The following is a 20,411-nucleotide window of genomic DNA, read 5'->3' on the forward strand; positions in this document are numbered from 1 at the left end:
GAAATACTAGGTTTAAACAAAGTGAAACAAGATTCTTTACTATATAGGACTCGTCTGAAACTTTACTAAGCTAAAAGCAAAGTATCAAGAATTTTCCAACCTTTCTTTAAGGTATGCCTACTAAGAGCTCATAGCACAATAAGGGTCCAAAGAACATAGTCTGAAAAACACTAGCCATAAGACTATTATAGGAAGAGTCTAAAAGTCAATTCCTTGTAATCAATTGGCTGTAATCATAATTTTATTAATTTAATGGAAATAGTGGCATTAAAATTGTAACAAAATCTATCATAGGTGGGAAGGTTAAATGTATTTATCTCTATCTTTTATAGGAAATATCTTTAAAACACTGAAATATATTCATGGGTGAAATGATGTTTTCGATTTTCTTCATAGCACAGAAAAGGGAACAATGGCTAAAGGTGTACATGAAGCAGGGTGGGTTGTGGAGCTGGGTCATGGGTACATAGGACTATAGTACATTATTTTATTTTTGTTCAAATTTATAACACAGTTTTTAAAATGTGTATTTACTTGGTGCTTTCTTAGAAAAAAAGAGACTACAAATAATGTAGATGTACGTTATATTCTGTAGTCATTTTAAAGTTTGTATCAATACATAAATTCAGTTCAAATGTCTATAAGGAAAACAAAAACTGTTTAGGATGATATACCTAGTGAAATAGAAAATGAACTCATTTATCATGCATATTTGCTTGTGTTTATCAAAATGTTTTTAGTATTCAGTAAAGAATATAAATGCTTTACGCATACTATTTCCTAATAGATATTATCAATTATATTTCATTGTTTTCAATCTCAAGTATAAATGAGATAATAGAAACATGAGGAATCTTTTTCTAAATAATCTATCATTTTACCAAATATGTCATATTTTAAGAGGCAAATATTAATATTTGAGAAACAGAGTAAAATAAAATTTAAATATGAATCAGTAAAGACTACATTAATCTCTTATATTCAAGAGCCTCTTATAAATGAATATTGGGTAGTCAATAAATATCTAACTAAACAAAAATAAATAAATGGACTTAAAATTATAATTACATATGTTTTTAAAAGATAACTAATTTTTGACTAATACCAAACTAGAAAAGTATATACAACAGAAGTTGAAGAAAATCATTAGCTCATGCAGCTCTATGTAACTGAATTAAAGTCAGGTGTGTAAGAATTGTAGTAATATATCGAGGCTATATATCATAACCAACTTATTATGAATAGATGTTCAGTAATAAACCAGATGGTCATGCCATACTAAATGGTGAGATTAAAGTAGAGGAACATTAAAACAGAAGTTTTTTACACCTGCCTTCAAAAGGTATGGCATTTCCTACTCCCTTTGAATGAGGAGTATCAAGGTAGATCTTTGTGTTAGTGAGATTCTGGTTACCTGCTTAACACATAAAATAAATCTATTCTGCTGCATATAAAAGTAAACTTCATAAAAATAACTTTTGTTCATAACAAATTTCTTCTTAGAAGGGTCAGGAGAACCTATTTCATTCAGCCTCAATTACAAACTACGGATATGAAGTTTTGAAACTGCTGACACTTTTAGAACAAACTTGTATATTTTAAGAACTATTTCTTCAACCAAATGAGCCAAACAAAAATAAAAACTCTAACATTCTCAAACTTATAATCTGTGGTTTATCATTTAGTATGAAATAGCTATGAAACATGTACATATAATATTTACAAATATGACCTAGGTATTATGTAAGTCTGTAGATAAATGATTAAATAAATGAGGACTTACATATTGTAAATATCATAAGGACTTCAATGGGCTATATTATTTATATTATTTATATTATTCTTTAGGTACCTAGAAGAGTATCTTATATAAAGTAAATGATAAATATATGCACTAAATAACAGAACAACAATAACAAAAAAAGAAAGTTTTCATGGAAGAGCTGGGTCACCAGAAATATGGAATTTCCTTTGTACAAGGGAAGACACTTCCAGTATATGTAGTTTTTAAGACAGCATTTTACAGGAGCATCAAATAATGGAGGGGGAAGAGATTTCTTTGTTTTCGATCAACACGAGAATTGTATTTATCTTTCAAAATTTTTATTATATTTTAACATGCTAGTTTTCATTAAATATTTACTGTACATGCAGAGGTAACATGACAGTATATTTGGTGTTACAGAATTTTGTTAGTTTTGGTAAACTATTATCCTTGCTCTCAAAGAAATTACTATTGATATATTTTTGGGACAAAATGTAGGTAGTATATGTATGTACAAAATAGCTCATCTATGTTTGCATTGCCTTAGACAATATTTAAGGTCAAAATGCAGATGAAGAAAATTATGTTAACCATTGCCGTTGTCTGAATAATTGCACCCCTCTAAAATTCGTGTGAAAATCCTAACCCCCAAATTAAAGGTATTAGTAGGTGGGGACTTGGGGAGATGAATAGGTCATGAGGATAGAGCCCTCATGAATGAGATCAGTGCCCTTATAAAGAGATCCCAAAGCTCCCCAGACCCTTCCACCCCCTGAGGACACAGTCAGAAGGCCCCAGGCATGAACCAGGAAGAGGGCCTTTACAGGAAAGGACCATATGGTGCCTTGATCTTGAACTTCCCAAACTCCAAAACTGTGAACAATAAACTCCTAATATTTATAAGATACCCAGTCTATGATATTTTGTTATAGCAGCCCAAATGGACATCCACTTATTATTTTGTAGGCATTAGTGTCACTGCCATAATTCCCTTAATATTTAATCTTTAACCAGTTATATGTAAATATGCACATATAATCTAAACCTATGATATGGATTTTACTAATATAACTATTATCAATTAATAATTGGATAATATATGGGATAATGAAATACTGTAAGTAATGTGCCTTTCATTAGAATGGGGTTTAAATCTCATAATTCAAATTAGTTAAAAAGCCCAGGTTAAAATTATAAACTGTAGAGATAAGAATGTTTTGATCCATCTTAAGACTTTTAAACTCCTAGAAGTAGAAATTATAGCTATCTAATCTATACAGTACTTTTACTTGTACAGAATTTCAGTACTTAGTAGTAAATAAAGATAATAGATGTTCAAATAATAATTTGCATTGCAAATATTCAACTTTTTTTAAATTAAAGAGTACAACAGGGAAAAACAAGAAAATCAGTAAGGAAGTATATGACTCAGAAGTTAAACTACCTAATACAACTCACTTATAAATGTTTTATTTCTATATGGATTGTACTTACGCTTGTCTTTCTGTAAATATGATATCCATACTTTGTGTTTCTCGATCATTTTGAGCTTTAAGCTAAATAAAGAGTTAACACAAAAATGAGGGATAAGAAATTGCCATTTTAATCAAACTATTTAAAGGTTATTCAGATTGTGAACTAATTGAGAGATAATTATAATAATTCTAATGCCACATGAAAAAGTTTAAAAAAATATAGTATTTGTTTCAATTAACAAATCACCATACCAGATCTTTTTTTTTTACGTCTTCTTCACAGGCACGGTAATCTCACATCAAAAGTATTCATCTTGTCAAATACTCCAATGTAAACTTAATTTATGAAATTAAAATCTCAAATATTTATTGGATGTTCAACAGTTGGTTAATAATATGTTAAATTTAGACCCAACACAAATTTTATTCTTAAATAACTCAGGAGTGTACCTGAGCACTCCTAATTGACTCTACCTGTACATATTCAGCCTAGAATTTGGACCTATCCCAAATAACTGACAAAACACATACAAAAGATTTTACTTTTTACATTTGGCATTAAAAATAGTTTTCCAATTGGGACTTCTCCTGTATTCTAAAAGCCAAGAATAATTTCACTAAATTATCATGCTTTTAGAACCCAATTTAGAAAAAAAGAGTCATTTTATAAATTCTATGTTTTCACAGAACTTTGAATGTGTAAATAAATGATAAGCTATGTTAGTTATAAGGTGCATGTTATTTTCATCCAAATGTTTATAATTAAAATAAACTAGCTGCTAACATCTCATTTACCAATCAAAAGTAGTATTAATGTCTGGCATCATATAACTATTTGTTTTTCCCCCTTTCTTATTAAACTCTATACAGGTACCATAATATGTCCATTGAGTACTCAGCTCCATTTGTGCAAATATTAAACCAAATTAATTTATATGCAAACTAATTTACATATAAGAAAATGTGGATGGGACTCCCTGACTAATGCTAAATGCAGGACCAGTTAAAACACAGCCTTTTGAAAGACACTACGGTATCATCCATTTGGGAGAGCCAGTGAACAGGAAAAATAATTTAAAAGCACAACTAAGGGAACTCAATTATAATAGTGGTATTTGGGATCAGAGTAATACCTATCTCTAAGGTCCATACGTTTCATCAAACTATTTCTAGCTATAAATGCTTTGTTTTGGAGAATATGATCTATATTGATCTACAGCTCATAAATTTTCTTACCATGTTGTAATCATTCATTACTTCTTCCATTTCAGTATTGGTATTAAGTTTATCTACCAACTAAAAATAAAAATACACAAAAAAATACATTCTATTAGTGTATAAATTTTCTCTTATTCCATAATATAGGTATTCAATCTTACAAATAATAGTCATCTAAGTATGAATACTTTCAAGTATTTTATCTTCTAAGATAAAAACAAATCTTAAGCTACCTAAGTAAGCATACACTGTGCATTTGGCCAATCAATAAACTACATTTTTAGTAACGTAAAAAAGTGAACAATAATGAACTACTACTGTTCCCGCAGATTGTACCTTGCAGAGTTTTGCCTGCTCTGAGATGTCTGAGCTTATAAAGATCCAGAGAAGACAAAAGTTTGGAAAAGATCTCTTTTTCTCTAACTACACCCCAGACTCTCCCCCTCTCCCTCCCCTCTCCCCCAGGGGAGGTGGATGTTAACTGATTATAAAATTACACCAGTAAAAATATAAAACAATTTATTAATTTTTTATTGACTTTTAGAGAGAGAGAAAGAAGGGAGAGAGAAAAGAAAGAGAAGAGAGAGACCTCATTCTGTTGTTCCACCTCTGTATTCATTGGTTGCTTCTTTTATGTGCTCTAAGCAGAGATCAAACCTGCAACCTTGGCGAATCAGGACAACGCTCTAACCAGATGAGCTACCAGGCCAGGGCCACAACACTTTAATCTCTATACTTTCTATAGTTTTAATCTTTTACAATAAGCTTGTATTCACGTATTATTTGGTATTTAAAATAACACATTTTTAAGTGGTAAAAAGCAATGAAAATATTCAAAGAAAATCTTTATGAAAAAGCAAATACCATGTTGTAGTCTGCTAGTTGTCCTTGAAACTCTTTGATTTCAACAGCTAAAGTCTCAGCTCTGCAAGCATAAAATAAATACACTCATAAACAGATAAATAAACAAATGAACATTACAAACAAATTCAGTATAAAACTCCTAAAATATATCACATTAAATGCTACCGATAAAAAAGATCTTGCATATTTTAGCTGCAAAATTACTCACCTCTTTTCATATGACAAATAAACTGAATTCTCTTGATTGTACATTTCTATTTCTTTCTGAAGTTTATTAATTTCTGTTGTAAGTTCATTTATTTTACTTCTAAATGAAAAGAAATAAGTCAGCAATACTTCTAGTCAAGATAAGACTTTCTAATCAAACAAAAAAAACTTTTCATAAATGTGTAATAATATAAATGGTTTTGTGAAATTTCACTTAAAAAATAATTTAAGTGGCTTATTTAAGAATGAAGTATATCCCAACGGATAAAAAGCGAACATAGATTCTCTACTCACTAACAAAGATGACACAGGACCAGAATGGAAACCCGGTCAAACTGGTACAATCTATAGACAGAAGCAGATGCCTGTCACCCTCACAGCTCCTGCTTCCCTCTAGGACAGGGTGTCTCAAGAGTGAGGTGAGTGACTAAATAATACCTTGGCATGGGGTGCGGGGGACTATCCTCTGCACTGTAGGATGTTTAACGGTATCCCTACTTTGGATGCCAGTAACATATCCTCCGAACCTCAATTATGACAACCAAATATGTGTCTAAAAATTAGCAAATGTTCCCTGGGGAGCAAAATCATCACCAGTTGAACCCTGCTCTAGAATCAAACAATCACACAAGTAGCTAGAACTACTATTCTTGGATGCAGAATCACAAATCTTGGAGAAGGGAGGCAATGCAATGATGACAAATGGCTTTATTTTGTTTCCTTCTTTTGAATAAAAAGTGTCTGGGTATCAAGAGACGCTATACAACGATGGCCTCACTTTATCATTGATGTTAGCTTTAAGGGTAGATGGGGAAAACACACTTCTCTTTATTCTAGAAGTTTGAGAATCAAAAAGCCTCATGTAATTGAGAAACAAAACAATCAAGAAGGACTAAGAGAGAAAAATGAACTTTTAGGACACAATAGAAGGATTAGCTGAAGTGGAAATAAGAGAGAAAGAAGGTATAGATGAGGAGCAAAGAAGAAAATAAAGTAACATGGGAAAATAGAAATAAGACAGTAGGACATCTGAGCAGAGGAAATAGGTAGGTAGAAAATAAGACATACATTCTTGATATAGAGCTGCACAGAGATATATAACAAAGCTTACGAATTCATTAAAATTAGGCCACATTTGTAACAACTCACCAAATCCACAGGGTGTCCCAAAAACATGAATACACACTTTAACCGCTGACAGCTCAATTGATGTTTCTTTCTTTTCAGCCAGACTAAGCTTTGAACAAAAAAAATTCACCCTAAAATGCTACTAGAAGTTTGAAAATGCAATTGAAGTACAAGCACTGCCTTTATAATTATTCAAAGTGTGTATACATTTTTTTGGGACACAGGGTGCCCCCCCTCCAGCCCCCCCAAAAATGTATACACACTTTAACAGCTGATAATTCACTTAATTTTCACTTGTTTTCAGGTCTGCCTGATTTAAAATAATGGGTGAAGCTAGAATAAGCTTCAACAAAGGTTTAACCTTTAGACTTTTTTATGAGGTTACATAAAAAATAAAGTTTATGGTACAAAACCAGCAACAGTTGACAAACTGAGGGTGCACAAATACCCAATGAAACGATTCTTTAAAAAAAAATATGTTTTTATTGAATTTTTTGTTTTGTTAATCCTCAGCAGAGGACATTTTTCCCATTGCTTTTCAGAGAGAGTGGAAGGGAGGGAGGGAAGGAGGGAGGGAGGGAGGGAGGGAGGGAGGGAGGGAGGGAGGGAGGGAGAGAGAGAGAGAGAGAGAGAGAGAGAGAGAGAGAAACATCTATGTGAGAGAGACACATTGACTGGCTGCCTCCTGCACACCCCCAACCAGGGGACAGGGAGCAAATCTACAATCCAGGCAAGTGCCCTTGACAGGGAATTGAACCCTCAACCCTCCAACCATCGAGCCATACCGACCAGGGCTGTTTTTTTGGATTTTTTAGAGAGGGAGAGGGAGAGGGAGAGAGAGAGAAACATCAATGTGAGAGAAACATAGATCAGCTGCCTTCTGCATACCCCCCCACCAGGGACTGAGCTCACAATGTGCCCAGGCTGAGAATCGCACCAGACTTCTTGGTGCATGGGTCAATGCTCAACCATTGAGCAACACCAGCCAGGCAAAAATGATTCAGGATGTTTGCAATTCCACTGCTTCACATAATCAGCAGTGCCTGGACCAGACTGGATATCAGTTTGTAAACAGGCATTAACAACAAACAAAAAAATTATTTATTTCTGTAGATTTTTTTAAATTTTGAAAATGAACTGCATATTAATAAACACTGACTTTATAATCATTCAAAGTGCATATACATTTTTCAGGACACCCTATATATTTAGGTAAAACTTTGTATTAAGTAACATTTACAAATATATTCCTTTTCTTGTTAGATGTAACTGGTGACATTTCAATAGTATTTCAGAACAAGTAGTGAAAGAAGCATAAAAGGTTATTTTTAGAGATTTTAAAAATGAACTTGAAATATATAGCTTACATGCAAATATATAAAATTTAAAATCTCAGCCTAGTTGCATTACACATGTATTTTGTAATATAGCCAAATTATCCAAAAATTATGTTAGAACATAAAATCATTCTTATAAATCAACATATAACTAATTATCTTAACAAGTACAACAGTTAAAACTTTATGTGATGCATAGAAAAAAAAACACATTTATTTAACATACCGAAGAAGCCCAAGATAGTAAGATTTGTCTAAAATTTGCCTCTGAGGACCTAAAAATAAAATGTTTTTAAGCATTAGTATTCAATTTGAAAATCCCACCAAAATAGCAAATCAAAAGCACAAACAGAATTATGCTACACAATTCTCTGACGGTCCTTATGAATGTGCCAATAAACCTGATAATCAAGAAGAATCATTGAAATGGAAAAGAGAACTAATATCTTACCATTATGATATAATAGAAGCTTGAGTTAAGCACACAAAAATGGGTTTAAGACACAGGTTGACTGAATGGAAACTGGGTCTAAGAGAGTCTAAAAAAGGGCTATCAAAGAGAACTTTCTGCAATAATGAAATATTCTGTATCAGTGCTGTCCAATAAATGAATTGCATGGGATTACCAGCGCTTGAAATGTGGCTGGTGCTATTGGGAAACTGAGGTTTTATTTTACTTAATTTTAATTAATTTACATTTAAATAGCTACATGTAGTTATTGGCTAGCATAATGGACAGTGCAGATTTAGACTGAATTTCTCAATGCAAGTAAGAGATGATGATTTTTCATAATTTGTCTCAGGGACTTTTTTATACACATGATCTTATATTTCAGTAGGACTACGAAAGTACTCCTAGGTTAAATGTCCCAAATCTTGAGACAGATGAAATGCCCTGCAAGGTGTGAGGTGTAAGGCTAGGGAGGTCTAAGTGGAGGAGAGGGAGAGAATGTCTTATTAGAATGGGAAATGGGGCACTAAAATAGGTCAGAACAAAATCACAGCAGATAGCGGTAACAATAAAAATGTTTACACAAGGCTTTGCAGTATATTGGTAGAAACTGACTAAATGATATTGGTCCTGTTTTAAAGGAGAAATTAATAAAGTATAAATACTTATTGAATTATTTTTTAATCTTTATTGTTGAAAGTATTACTTATGTCTCCCTTTTTCCCTCCACTGACCTCTTCTAGCCCACCACCCAACCCCCACCCCCAGGCCTTTACCACACTATTTTCTGTGTCCATGGGTTATGTATACGTGTATACAAGTTCTTTGGTTGATCTCTTCCCATCCACCCACCCTCCCCTACCTTTCTTTACTGAATTCTTTATAGAATTTCATATGTTGCTACCTTTAATGTTTAATAAGTAATATTAAACACCCAAACATTTCCATGAATAGAGTTTTAAAGACTAAACAACTACATAATTTTCACTCATTTTTTCACAGTATTGATTAACCAAGCATTTCTAAATAATCTATTGGTTTTTAATATTTCGTGAGCTAAGTTTGTTATAATACAAGTAAGAAAATGAAGTCTCCTGAAAGGCATGACATACTATATTATAAAGGGTATTATGATATCTTATAGTTAATTTTGTACCAGTAAAATATCTTCATTCCTAGTAAGTCCTTTGCCACAAATATAGAAAATAAAACAATTCACCATGCTTTTATATATATATATATATATGTATGTGTATGTGTGTGTGTGTGTGTGTGTATATATATATAGTTTGAATCATAACATACAGTGTATTGTTAAGCCTTTATTTTAGTTTATTTATTTTTTTGCTTTTTTTGGTTATGGCTTTCTAAACACATACAGAGAAGCATAATGAGAGATGGCTATAAATCTACGGTAGCCTCATTTCTTACATATTATAATGCAGCATTAAATATTAGAAAAGTAACACATCTTGACTCACTTCTCATACACAAATATCTTAATAATGTAATTTTGATATAGAAACAATAAAAAAGTATTTCAGAATATTTTCATAGAGTACTAGAAATCTAATTTTCATTCTTAAGCTTTTCTTCAATTTATTTCAAATTTCTTGAATTTGTAGCAAACCTCCATGTTTAGAAATGAAGATCAAAATACCTCACATATGTAAACTAGAGGCCTGGTCATGAAATTCGTGCACTAGGGAGAGGAGGATTCCTCAGCCTGCGCCTTCTCCCAGACCAGGAGCCCTCGGGGCAGGTGGGAGAGGCTCCCGCCACTGCCGCTGGGCTCGCCAGCCGTGAGCCCGGCTTCAGGCTGAGCGGTGCTCCCCCTGTGGGAGCACACTGACCACCAGGGGGCTGCTCTTGCATCATAGTGACTGGTTGTTCTGCCTTTAGGTCAATTTGCACATTAGCCTTTTATTATATAGGATAACTCTCCAGCTCATAATGGTATTCTCTTATTTTGTGAATCACTGAATAAGAACTGAGTAAAACTGCCTCTTTCACTCTGTAATTCTGATTTAGTAATACGGTACTACAATACTTCTTATACAAAATATACTCATCATCTTAAAATAGATACCTTTAATCCCAGTTTTCATTCCACTCAAACCTTGCTGTGTTACTGGACGATCTGCAACTTTAATCTGAGAAGACAGAACTCCTCCTGTCCCTATGAGGCCACCACGGGAGCCTGGTCTTGCAGTTCCAGGTGATATCTAAAGAACAAACAAGATTTCACTTTTAAGAAACTAGAAAAGCACTGTAACTCTATTACTATTAAGACTGCAAAGAGAATATCAAATTTTAATTTGACATAATTTGTAAAATAGTCCCATATTTTTTGTTTAAAATATAAAATAGTGGTAAGTAAAATTCTTTAAATTTTAAATTTCTATGTGTAGACCTCACAATACTTCAAAACTGGAAAAGAGTTAAATGTCCAAATACTTTTCCTCATATAACCATAGACTAATGGCTAAATAAGTTGTAGTAGATAACAAAATAGTTAACAAAAAATAATTTATAATTTCATTTTGTAAAACAAAAAGTCTGGAGGATTATACAAAAATAGTAACAATGGTTATCTCTATATAATGATGTTATAGTTCATTTTTATTTTGTCTTCTGGTGTTTTCAACATTGTTACAGTAAATAAATATTACCTTTAAAATCAGAAAGAAAAGTTTCACTTTTAAAAAAATTAGACATAATCCCATCACCAGATAGCCCCGTATTTAAGGGCTTAATTCATTCACCAAGCATTCACATTATTACCTCAGGTCTACAAAATCCAATATAACACTCTACACCCTGAGGAAAGAGCAAGACTCCCTTCTTGTCAGTGCGGATAGTGAGTGCGGGCTTGGGAAGGTATGAAAGATAACCTGAAACTGCTCCAAGTGAGCCTTCTTCTAGCTTCCTTTTCCACTTTTCTTTTTCCCGCCTCATTCCCAAATAGTAAAGCAGTAAAGTGAACATGTAGTAGAAACTTTATACTGGGGCTGGATACAACCACTGTCATTCATTTTGACTGTTTTTCATTGTTAGCTGGTGGCCTCTAACCCTATTAGCTAACATAGTTCTTAAGTGCTTCTGAGGATTACTTGGTAATTATTTTGAGTACAGGAGGCCAGCAACAGTGACACATTCCAGAAGAAATAGGTTGGACACAAGAACACTGTCAACAAATTCAAATGAAATTAATTCAGGCTTATTCTGAATGATCCTTGTGAGAGAATGCTAAATCTCTCCCTGGGTAATTCTTCTAAATAATTTCCTCTTCAGCTCTATGTGAGCATAATCGTGACAGCTACTCAAATAATTATGCAAATTTTAAAAATATCCAGATGAAAGTATAAAGAAAGTAAAAATTAAAACTGCACACATTTAAAAAAAGAAAGAACCCTGACTGGTTTTTCTCAATGGTTAGAGCATTGGCCCATGCACCCACGGGTCATGGGTTCGATTCCCGATCAAGCACATGTACCTTGGCTGCAGGTTCCCTTTCTGGTAGGACCCTGTTCGGGAGCCAACCAATCTATGTGTCTTTCTCATAGCAATGATTCTCTCTTTCCTCCTCCTCCCTCCCTTACCCTCTCTAGAAATCAATGGAAAAACTATCCTCAGGGGAGGATTTAAAAAATAAATAAATAAACATTTTAAAAATGAAATAGATATACATGTATTCACATGGAAATATATTTATGGTATGTTACTGATATATTTATTATATATTACTGAAAGTAAAGGACAAGAATGTATATATTATCATCTTCATTTTGAAAAATGCTGAAACCATCAATTATATATGCATATGTGTCAGTATTTGTAAATAGACAGAAAAAGTTTAGAAGGATACACATCACACTGTTTGACAACGATCATACCTGGGGTAGGAGGAAACTGACACTTGTTGTTTCTATATTTTACAATGAGCATTATTCTTTTAAAAACTGCAAACATTAAATAGGTAAAGCACCTGGCAAATATTAGGTGGCCAATAAATGTAAGATTCCTTTTAATAATATTTAGTTAACAAGCATAAATTCTTACTAGAATAAAAGAAAAGATATCCTAACTCAGTACTACATATGACTTTAGAAAAATCATTTCAGTATAAGTTGATGATGATATTACCTGAAACTCTAGAAAAATCTCAAAAATGTAAAAAAACTGATTTCAACAAAATTATTCCCTCCCCAAAATACTGCTCTTGTTGTGAATTAAGTATAGGATCCAACATTATCTCTATAGTCCAAGCTATATGTACCTTATTAGGTAATAAAACCATTTGTTGTAAACATCAGAGCAATTACCATGAATATTTTGGTGTATTCACTTCTTTCTGTGTACATATAATTTTATATTAAATCACATCACACTTTTTTTTAATACTCTATTATATATATTATATATATTATTTTCTAAAATGTGCTTTAAAAAATTTTAATGGGTACCTAATAGTCTATGATAGGGATAAACATATAATTTTTTTATGATTCATCTGTTGTACACCCATTTAGGTTATTTTCAAATTTCACTGTTATAATTAGAAAGAAAATGTAATAATTATCTTTATAGGATATTATTCTGCTTAGATTATCAGTTTATAAAGTTAATGCATTTTGTTCTAATGTATTTTTTTTAAATATATTTTATTGATTTTTTACAGAGGGGAAGGGAGAGGGATAGAGAGTTAGAAACATCGATGAGAGAGAAACATCGATCAGCTGCCTCTTGCACACCCCCTACTGGGGATGTGCCCACAACCAAGGTACATGCCCTTGACCGGGATCGAACCTGGGTCCCTTGAGTCTGCAGGCTGATGCTCTATCCACTCAGCCAAACCAGTTAGGGCATGTTCTAATGTATTTTTCTCTTACGATTCACTTATTTATGACACTATCTTACATATAAGCTCTTAATATTTTTTAGAGTTTGTTTCTATACTGCTGTGGCAACCAGAATATTGTTTTACTTATTATTTATAAAATATTTTTATATTAAACTATTGTACTTTCTTATTTTTGTTTATTGTTTTAGATAAATTTTAGTTTCATAATGATATACCCCTATACGCACGCGTACGTGCATGCGCACACACATACTCACTCTCACACACACACGCACACACACACACACACACACACACCCCCAAAAGAAATCTCATTGAATTTAGATTGGTTTATAACATTTTAATACAGAAAGAGCTCTTAAATATTCTGAACTCTATGTATGACATATATATTGCAAATATTCCTTTACCAGTTTGTCATTTTTCCTTTAGGTGTTCAATAGTGTTTTCAATGTGGTAAATTAAAATATAAAAATAACCTCTTCTTCACTATTTGTGTCATTTTACAAAGTCCTAGTCCATACTAAGTTTATGTGAAATACTTGCCTATATTTTCTTCTAGTACATTTATGATTTCCCTATTTTTAAATATATTTCTTTATTGATTTCAGAGAGGAAGGAAGAGGAAAGAGAGACATCAATGATGAGAGAATTATTGACTGGCTGCCTCCTGCAAGCCCCCTACTGGGAATCAAGCCCGCAACCCGGGCATGTGCCCTTGGCCAGAATCAAAACGGCACCCTTCAGTCCGCAGGCCTACGTTCTATCCACTGAGCCAAACCGGCTATGGCAGATTTCCCTATTTTTAAATATAAAGTTCCTAACATATCTAGAATTTTGAGCCCTAGCTGGTTTGGCTCAATGGATACGGTGTCAGCCTGCGGACTGAAAGGTCCCAGGTTTGATTCTGGTTAGGGGTACATGCTCGGGTTGTGGGCTCGATCCCCAATGGAGGCCATGCAGGAGGCAGCCAATCAATGATTCTCTCTCATCATTGATATTTCTATCTCTCTCTCCCTCTCCCTTCCTCTCTGAAATCAATAAAATATACTTTTTGAGAAATAGAATTTTGAGTGAGGAAGGAATCAATTTTTTTAAAAAAAATGGTTTTCAGTCATTTGAATGTATTACTGAATACTCCATGCTTTTTCAACTAATTTGAAATGCCACCTTAGTCATTAATTAAATTCTTACATGTCTTGATTCTGTTTCTGGTCTATCCATTTCATTTGATTTTGACACCAATACACTACAACACTTGAATACTTGTAGTTTTAAAATACATTTGAATATCAGCATGAGCATACCTCTTCTCACTACAGTGTCTTTCAGACATTGTCCCACGCTTATACTTTACAACATTTTCAAAAAACAAACATATAGCCTGTTCATAAAGTAAAGAAAGAGCAAAGAAGAATTTATTATTATAGACAGGCTTTCCAACTTTACCAATATATATGCACAAGAATTCAATAGATTTGTTTTAAACTTACTCCAGTTGCCACTCGAATATTTCCTGATGGGGGTCGAATTCCAGAAGGAGGCCTTCCTGTCAACCCAATTCCACCTCGTGAAACAGGGCGAGCTGCTGCTGGAGGTTTGTGATTACTGGCCATTGTTTGTTCACTTTAACCACTGTTTAGAAACAAGGAATAGTTCAATTCTCCTTTGATATCTTCTATTGTTAGACACTAGTGACCCACATAACCCTTCCTTCAAACATTTAATCCACAATGGTTTTTCTTGTAAATTGCCATTCCAGGTATTACTACAAGGCTGAGCCTGATTTAATTTTGTTCAAACTTGACATTAATGTTCCATTTACTAGTAGAACCATGAAATCATTTACTACAACATGACTTCCTCATTTCCCTATCTATATATATAAAAGGCTAATATGCAAAGTGTCCCCTCAGGAGTTCAACTGGAGACCAGGAGTTCGATCCCTTGCTGTGAGGTGCACTGACCACCAGGGGGTGGCACAGGCCGAAGGAAGGCCTTAGCCCACAGCCAGAAGGCCCTGATCGGCCCTGATCATCAGCCAGACCTAGGGACCCTACCCATGCATGAATTTCATGCACCGGGTCTCTAGTTTCTTATCAAAATACAAACCCCTCTAGTTATCTCTCCCATGCTCTTATCCCATAGGCCAGTAAGTCTTCTCTCTCCTGACATGTCCAGCTTCTGTCTGATCTCCTAATCTTTCCTCTGTGCTTTCTGGTCCATGATTGACTCCCTTATATTCTGAATCCTGTTATGAAGTACTTCCATTTACTCTTCCCTTTAACAAAATATTGGCTTTCCCAAAAGCACTTTTGGTAATAAAAGCTGTTGTAGCTTCCAGTGCTACAATTCCAAAGTTAAGAAAAAGTGTGTGGCATTGTCCTTGCTTTCCACTGTCACTTTTAAAACATTATTCTTCCTCCCTGGCCTGTGTTCTCAGTGGTTAGAGCGTCAGCCTGCGCACCAAAGGGTCCTGGCTTGGGTTCCTGATGAAGGGCCCGTACAACTGGGTTGCAGGTTTGATCCTTGGCTCCAGTCAGGAAGTGTGAGGGAGGCAACCAATCAATGTGTCCTCTCACATCAATGTTTGTTTCTATCTCTCTTTCTCTCTCTAAAAATCAATGGGGAAAAAATATCCTTGGTTGAGGATTAATAACAACAAAAAACATTATTTTTCCAAGTATTTTAAAAATAAAGAGAATTCTCTTTCTTTAAGGACCAGGGAATACAACCATATTGCCTTGGATCTTTCCTGGTTGTTTTTATCTAGGTACCTCCTACTCTCTCCCTCAACTTCAGTAAGGTCTTTATACCTAGTGTAGTCTATTCCAGTCCCACTAACATCCCGGTTGACTTTCATATGGATACTGGATTCAATATCTAAATTCTAGTTTCACAGTTTCCTTACCTAAATTTTGGTAAACATCTCAACTTCATTTCAGATACCATGGCCAGACCAGAAGCTTGTCACCATCCGGAATTAATCTCAAATATTTTAACTGAAATACTTCATTCTCTGACTTTCATCTCTCCTTTTACCCCTTTCTCATCTTTACTCTCACTACACCTCTCTTTAAATCATTTCCTTAATTCACTTATTCTCTCCCAGTTTATCAATCCTTTCCATTACTCATCAGAATATTATTTAAGGTTTTGGCTGATATTTTTAGAATAACACTTTTCAAATTATGAGTCATGACCTATTAGTGGGGTTGTAAGAACAATTTGGCCGATTATGTTTTAAACATGAAACAAAATAGAAAATGTAAGAGTTCACTGCACATATAGGAAGGGTATTGTTTCATTAAATTTTTGTTTCAGTTATATTTATATAAACGTACACATATATTTGTTCTGGTCTGTAACGACGTAAAATGTATGTCCTGTTACAGGTCTCAAAAGAGTTTTAAAGAAATTGATCTCGAGAGAGAAAATGGAGAAAAAGAGTGCTCAGAATTCTACCTGAAGAGATAGTATAAGAGACTAAAAATGAAGGCCAAGAAAACAAATAGAAAAACTTGGAGTATGTGTCAGAGATCCCAAGAGAAAGCAGGAATGATCAGCCAGGCCATTACTGTTGGGATTTCATATAAGATGAACACTGAAATGTCCATTGAAATCCCCATCGAAAAAGCCATTAATGACTTTCACTTCTCTACACTAAACTACTGTCTTATAAGCACCATCAATTATTTCCTATCCTTGAACTTTCCTCAACTAATCTGGCAAAATCAGAAATTCCCCTCTACATCCAACCTAGACTACTCAACATGGCTGGTAGAAATCATAACTATAGACTGGAATACTGCAAAGTAACAATCACCAACACTTAGCTGTACCCTCATCTCAGAAAATTGTATTTATCCTTGATAAGCGACTTTTCTCCTAAATGATTCCAACCCTTAGCCATTTTCCTATCTACACTCTGTTCCTGCCACTCTCAGCAGATGACTCAATTTCCTACTCACCTGACAAAATTAGGACCGGAAATCCATCATGTTTGGAGTACCCGCCCTTGTTTAAGATTAATCTCTATTGTGACTTACCCTCTTGATTCCACCTTCTTTGGGACATTAGACTCCCTTTCCTTGTCCCCTCTCCTCCTACCCCAATCTCCTTTGGAATTATCCCACTCCATCCTATATCTTTAAACTTTCTTCATTCTTTCAGTCTGATATGTTCAATTATTTCTTAACCTTAAAAATTAATTTATTGATCCTGAAACCACTTTTAACTCTGTCCCATATAGCCTATTCCTATATAGCCAGACTCTAAAAAATAGCTTATAATACCCACTATTCTCTACCTTTTTAATTTCCACTATCTCCTCCATTCAAATGGCCCCTGCCAATGCAGCTAGGGATGTAAATGGCATCTGTTACTGGTGACCACTCCTACATGAAACCATTTCCATGACACTCCCCTCTTCTGGTCCCCCTTTTTCAGTCCTTTCCTTTTTCAGATCTTCCTCTTGGTAACACTTCTAGTCACACAAGTCAGAGACTCAGTCCGTGATTTCTTCCTCTACCTTATTTCCCATTGCTAATCACACAATCCTACTGACTATTCGTAAATGTTTAACATGTACCCTTTTCCCTATTCCTATAACACTGTTCAGTGCCTGATGGACTCAAGTGGATTATTATACTGGCCTCCTTACTGGTCCGCTTATATAACACACATCTTGCCTGTTATCTTCCCTAGAAATCCTTCCACAACTAGCCCATAACCTCCGCTTCTTAAATTTTAAGTTATAGGCTTGTCCTATATGCTACTATGCATCCTGGACATATCTCTATCCCAGTATCTATCACACCAATTGAAATTATCTGCTTAAATATTTCTCTCCTTTGAGGACAAGCCCTGGATCTCATTCATCTTTAGGACCCCAGTATCTACTAGTATAACAGCACCAGGCAAAAGCTGTTCTCCTTTGGTTTTTTTTAATCCTCACCTGAGGATATTTTTCCATTGATTTTTAGGGAAAATGGAAGAGAGAGGGAAAGAGAGAGAAACATTGATGTGAGAGAAACACATCGATTGGTTGCCTACTGCAGGAGCCCTGGCCAGGGCCAGGGAGGAGACTGACTACAACCAAGTAAGTGCCCTTGATCGGGATTGAACCTGGGACCCTTTGGTCCGCAGGCCTAAGCTCTATCCATTGAGCCAAGCTGGCTAAGGCTCTGTTCTCCTTTGTATTTTCTGAATTTCCTCCCACATTTACACATTATAAATTACAAAACTTCACTATATTATTTAAAAAGAAACAAATCGCCCTAGCATTGGCCTTTGGACTTAAGGGTCCCAGGTTCGATTCCAGTCAAGGGCACATGCCTGGGTGGCAGGCTCAATCTCCAGTGAGGAGCGTGCAGGAGGCAGCCGATCAATGATTCTCTCTCATCATTGATGTTTCTATCTCTCCCTCTCCTTCCCTCTCTGAAATCAATAAAAAAAAAAAAAGATACGAAATGAATCATTTCCTGAACTAAAATGAATTCTCCATTTCTATACTCCATGCCCACTTCTTGGATTGCTTTTATTCTATAATCTTTCATCCTTTTTCTTATAACTCTAACTATGTTGATGATTATAAATCAATGTCTCCAGGTGTGTCCTTTAAACTGGGCATCAATTCTAAATTTTCAACGGTTTATTGGAAATTTCTACTCAGATATCCCATTATCACTTCCTATTGAGTATGTTCACACCAAACTGAAAATCTTCCCACTCCAACTAGCTCTATGGTTCTATTTCCTTGCCATTTTGAACTATGTGGACAAAGTAAGAGAGTTATTATTTCAAATGGAAAAGGGAGTTTTATGAAATAACTTTTTGAAAGGCAGACAAGGTCTATGGTCAAAATGATTTCTCCCAAAGAAAGCTAACACAATAACCCTTTGTTTCCAGTAGAATTACTCACCCTTACTCTAGCTTTCCTGATAAGTTTAAGAAGGTGTACAATCGCCCAAAGTGTTGCTCAGTGGTTGAGCCTGGACCTATGAAATGGGAGGTCATGATTGCATTCCTGGTTCAGGGCACATGCCAGAGCTGCCACTGGAGCCCCAGTAGGGGGCGTGCAGGAGGCAGCCTGTCAATGATTCTATCTCCCTCTGAAATCAATAAAAATATATTTAAAAAAAGAAAATTTACATATCAAATTTCTACCTCATTTCCTTTGCCACTGCTTTACTATCATGATAAAGCACAGTATGAGATCAGTCCTAGGTGGCAATATAAAAGGGAGGGGTCTAGTAACAAAAAAGCCACTACTTGGGGAGTTATTCATACATACTCAGAGAAGAAGCCTGGCCTTCGGCTCCAGAAAGATAAAGGATGCCAACTTCGGCTCTGACAGTTACCACCAGCCCTATATCCCCTCTGGGGGTGTATCCTCAGCTGTGAAACAGAAGGTGGCCACAGCCTCTATCTTGCAGAGCTGTTAAAATTGCAGGTAGCATATACAAAACACCTGGCTCCTAACTGTGATTACTATCGTTATCTTCCCTAAAGCAGCCATTTTAACACATATAACGAAGCGTTACATTGCTAAGTCCCTCCTGCTATCAAGGACAGACATAAACCTATTATTTTGAGTAACATCTCTGAACCCCAAGAATTTTTTCTTCGGGGCTCTTGCACCCTTCCCAGTGGTCTCGCCTTGGCAGGTCTGCTCAGGGGGCAGGGAGAGGTCTCCGTGCGCGCTTTGGCCTGGGGACAGGCCTGAGAATAGCTAAAAAACGGAGACCGCGTTTGTTTTGTTTGAGCGCATCAGCATCTCCAAGGCGAGATAATAGGTCCGAAGGGAGGAAGGGAGGGAGGGAGGCGACTCGGGATTTCTCACCTGTGCCGGCGCGGCAGGAGGGAGGTCGGCAGGCTCGGCTAAGCCACCACCGGGGGCACCAGGCCGCCCCACCAACGCGCCCCCTCGCCCACCCTGGCGCAGCTTTCCTGGGTCCGCAGGCCTGAAACCACTGCAGGCTCCGCGCCTCCGCGTATCCCGGCAACGGGGGCGGGGCGGAAGAGGCCCCGCCTCCTGACTGGCCAATCCTTGGCCTCGACTCCTAGTACCTCCTAGCCAAGCGAGAGTAAAAAAGTTCTC

General features: G+C 35.4%; 1 protein-coding gene across 5 annotated transcripts in view; it reads right to left on the reverse strand.

Moving 5' to 3' along the window:
• Window positions 1-20,411, reverse strand: part of IFT74 (intraflagellar transport 74) — an 84,231-nt gene extending 63,820 nt beyond the window's left edge. For 2 of the 5 annotated variants that reach the window (XR_013996713.1, XM_081104252.1), the window contains exons 1-8: window positions 20,154-20,317; window positions 14,803-14,944; window positions 10,535-10,670; window positions 8,221-8,269; window positions 5,531-5,629; window positions 5,323-5,383; window positions 4,477-4,536; window positions 3,260-3,321 (exon numbers count right to left, since the gene is read on the reverse strand). Coding sequence is in view for 4 of the 5 variants with exons in the window: in XM_081104252.1 (XP_080960378.1) it covers window positions 3,260-3,321; window positions 4,477-4,536; window positions 5,323-5,383; window positions 5,531-5,629; window positions 8,221-8,269; window positions 10,535-10,670; window positions 14,803-14,925 (590 nt within the window). In the remaining variant the exon portion in view is untranslated. Of the gene's footprint in view, window positions 1-3,259; window positions 3,322-4,476; window positions 4,537-5,322; window positions 5,384-5,530; window positions 5,630-8,220; window positions 8,270-10,534; window positions 10,671-14,802; window positions 14,945-20,153 lie in introns of all 5 variants that reach the window. The other 3 variants (XM_081104253.1, XM_081104254.1, XM_081104255.1) reach the window with 3 other exon arrangements.

This window comes from Myotis nattereri (assembly GCF_964212035.1).
Source record: "Myotis nattereri genome assembly, chromosome: 12".
In the NCBI taxonomy this organism is placed as follows: domain Eukaryota; kingdom Metazoa; phylum Chordata; class Mammalia; order Chiroptera; family Vespertilionidae; genus Myotis; species Myotis nattereri.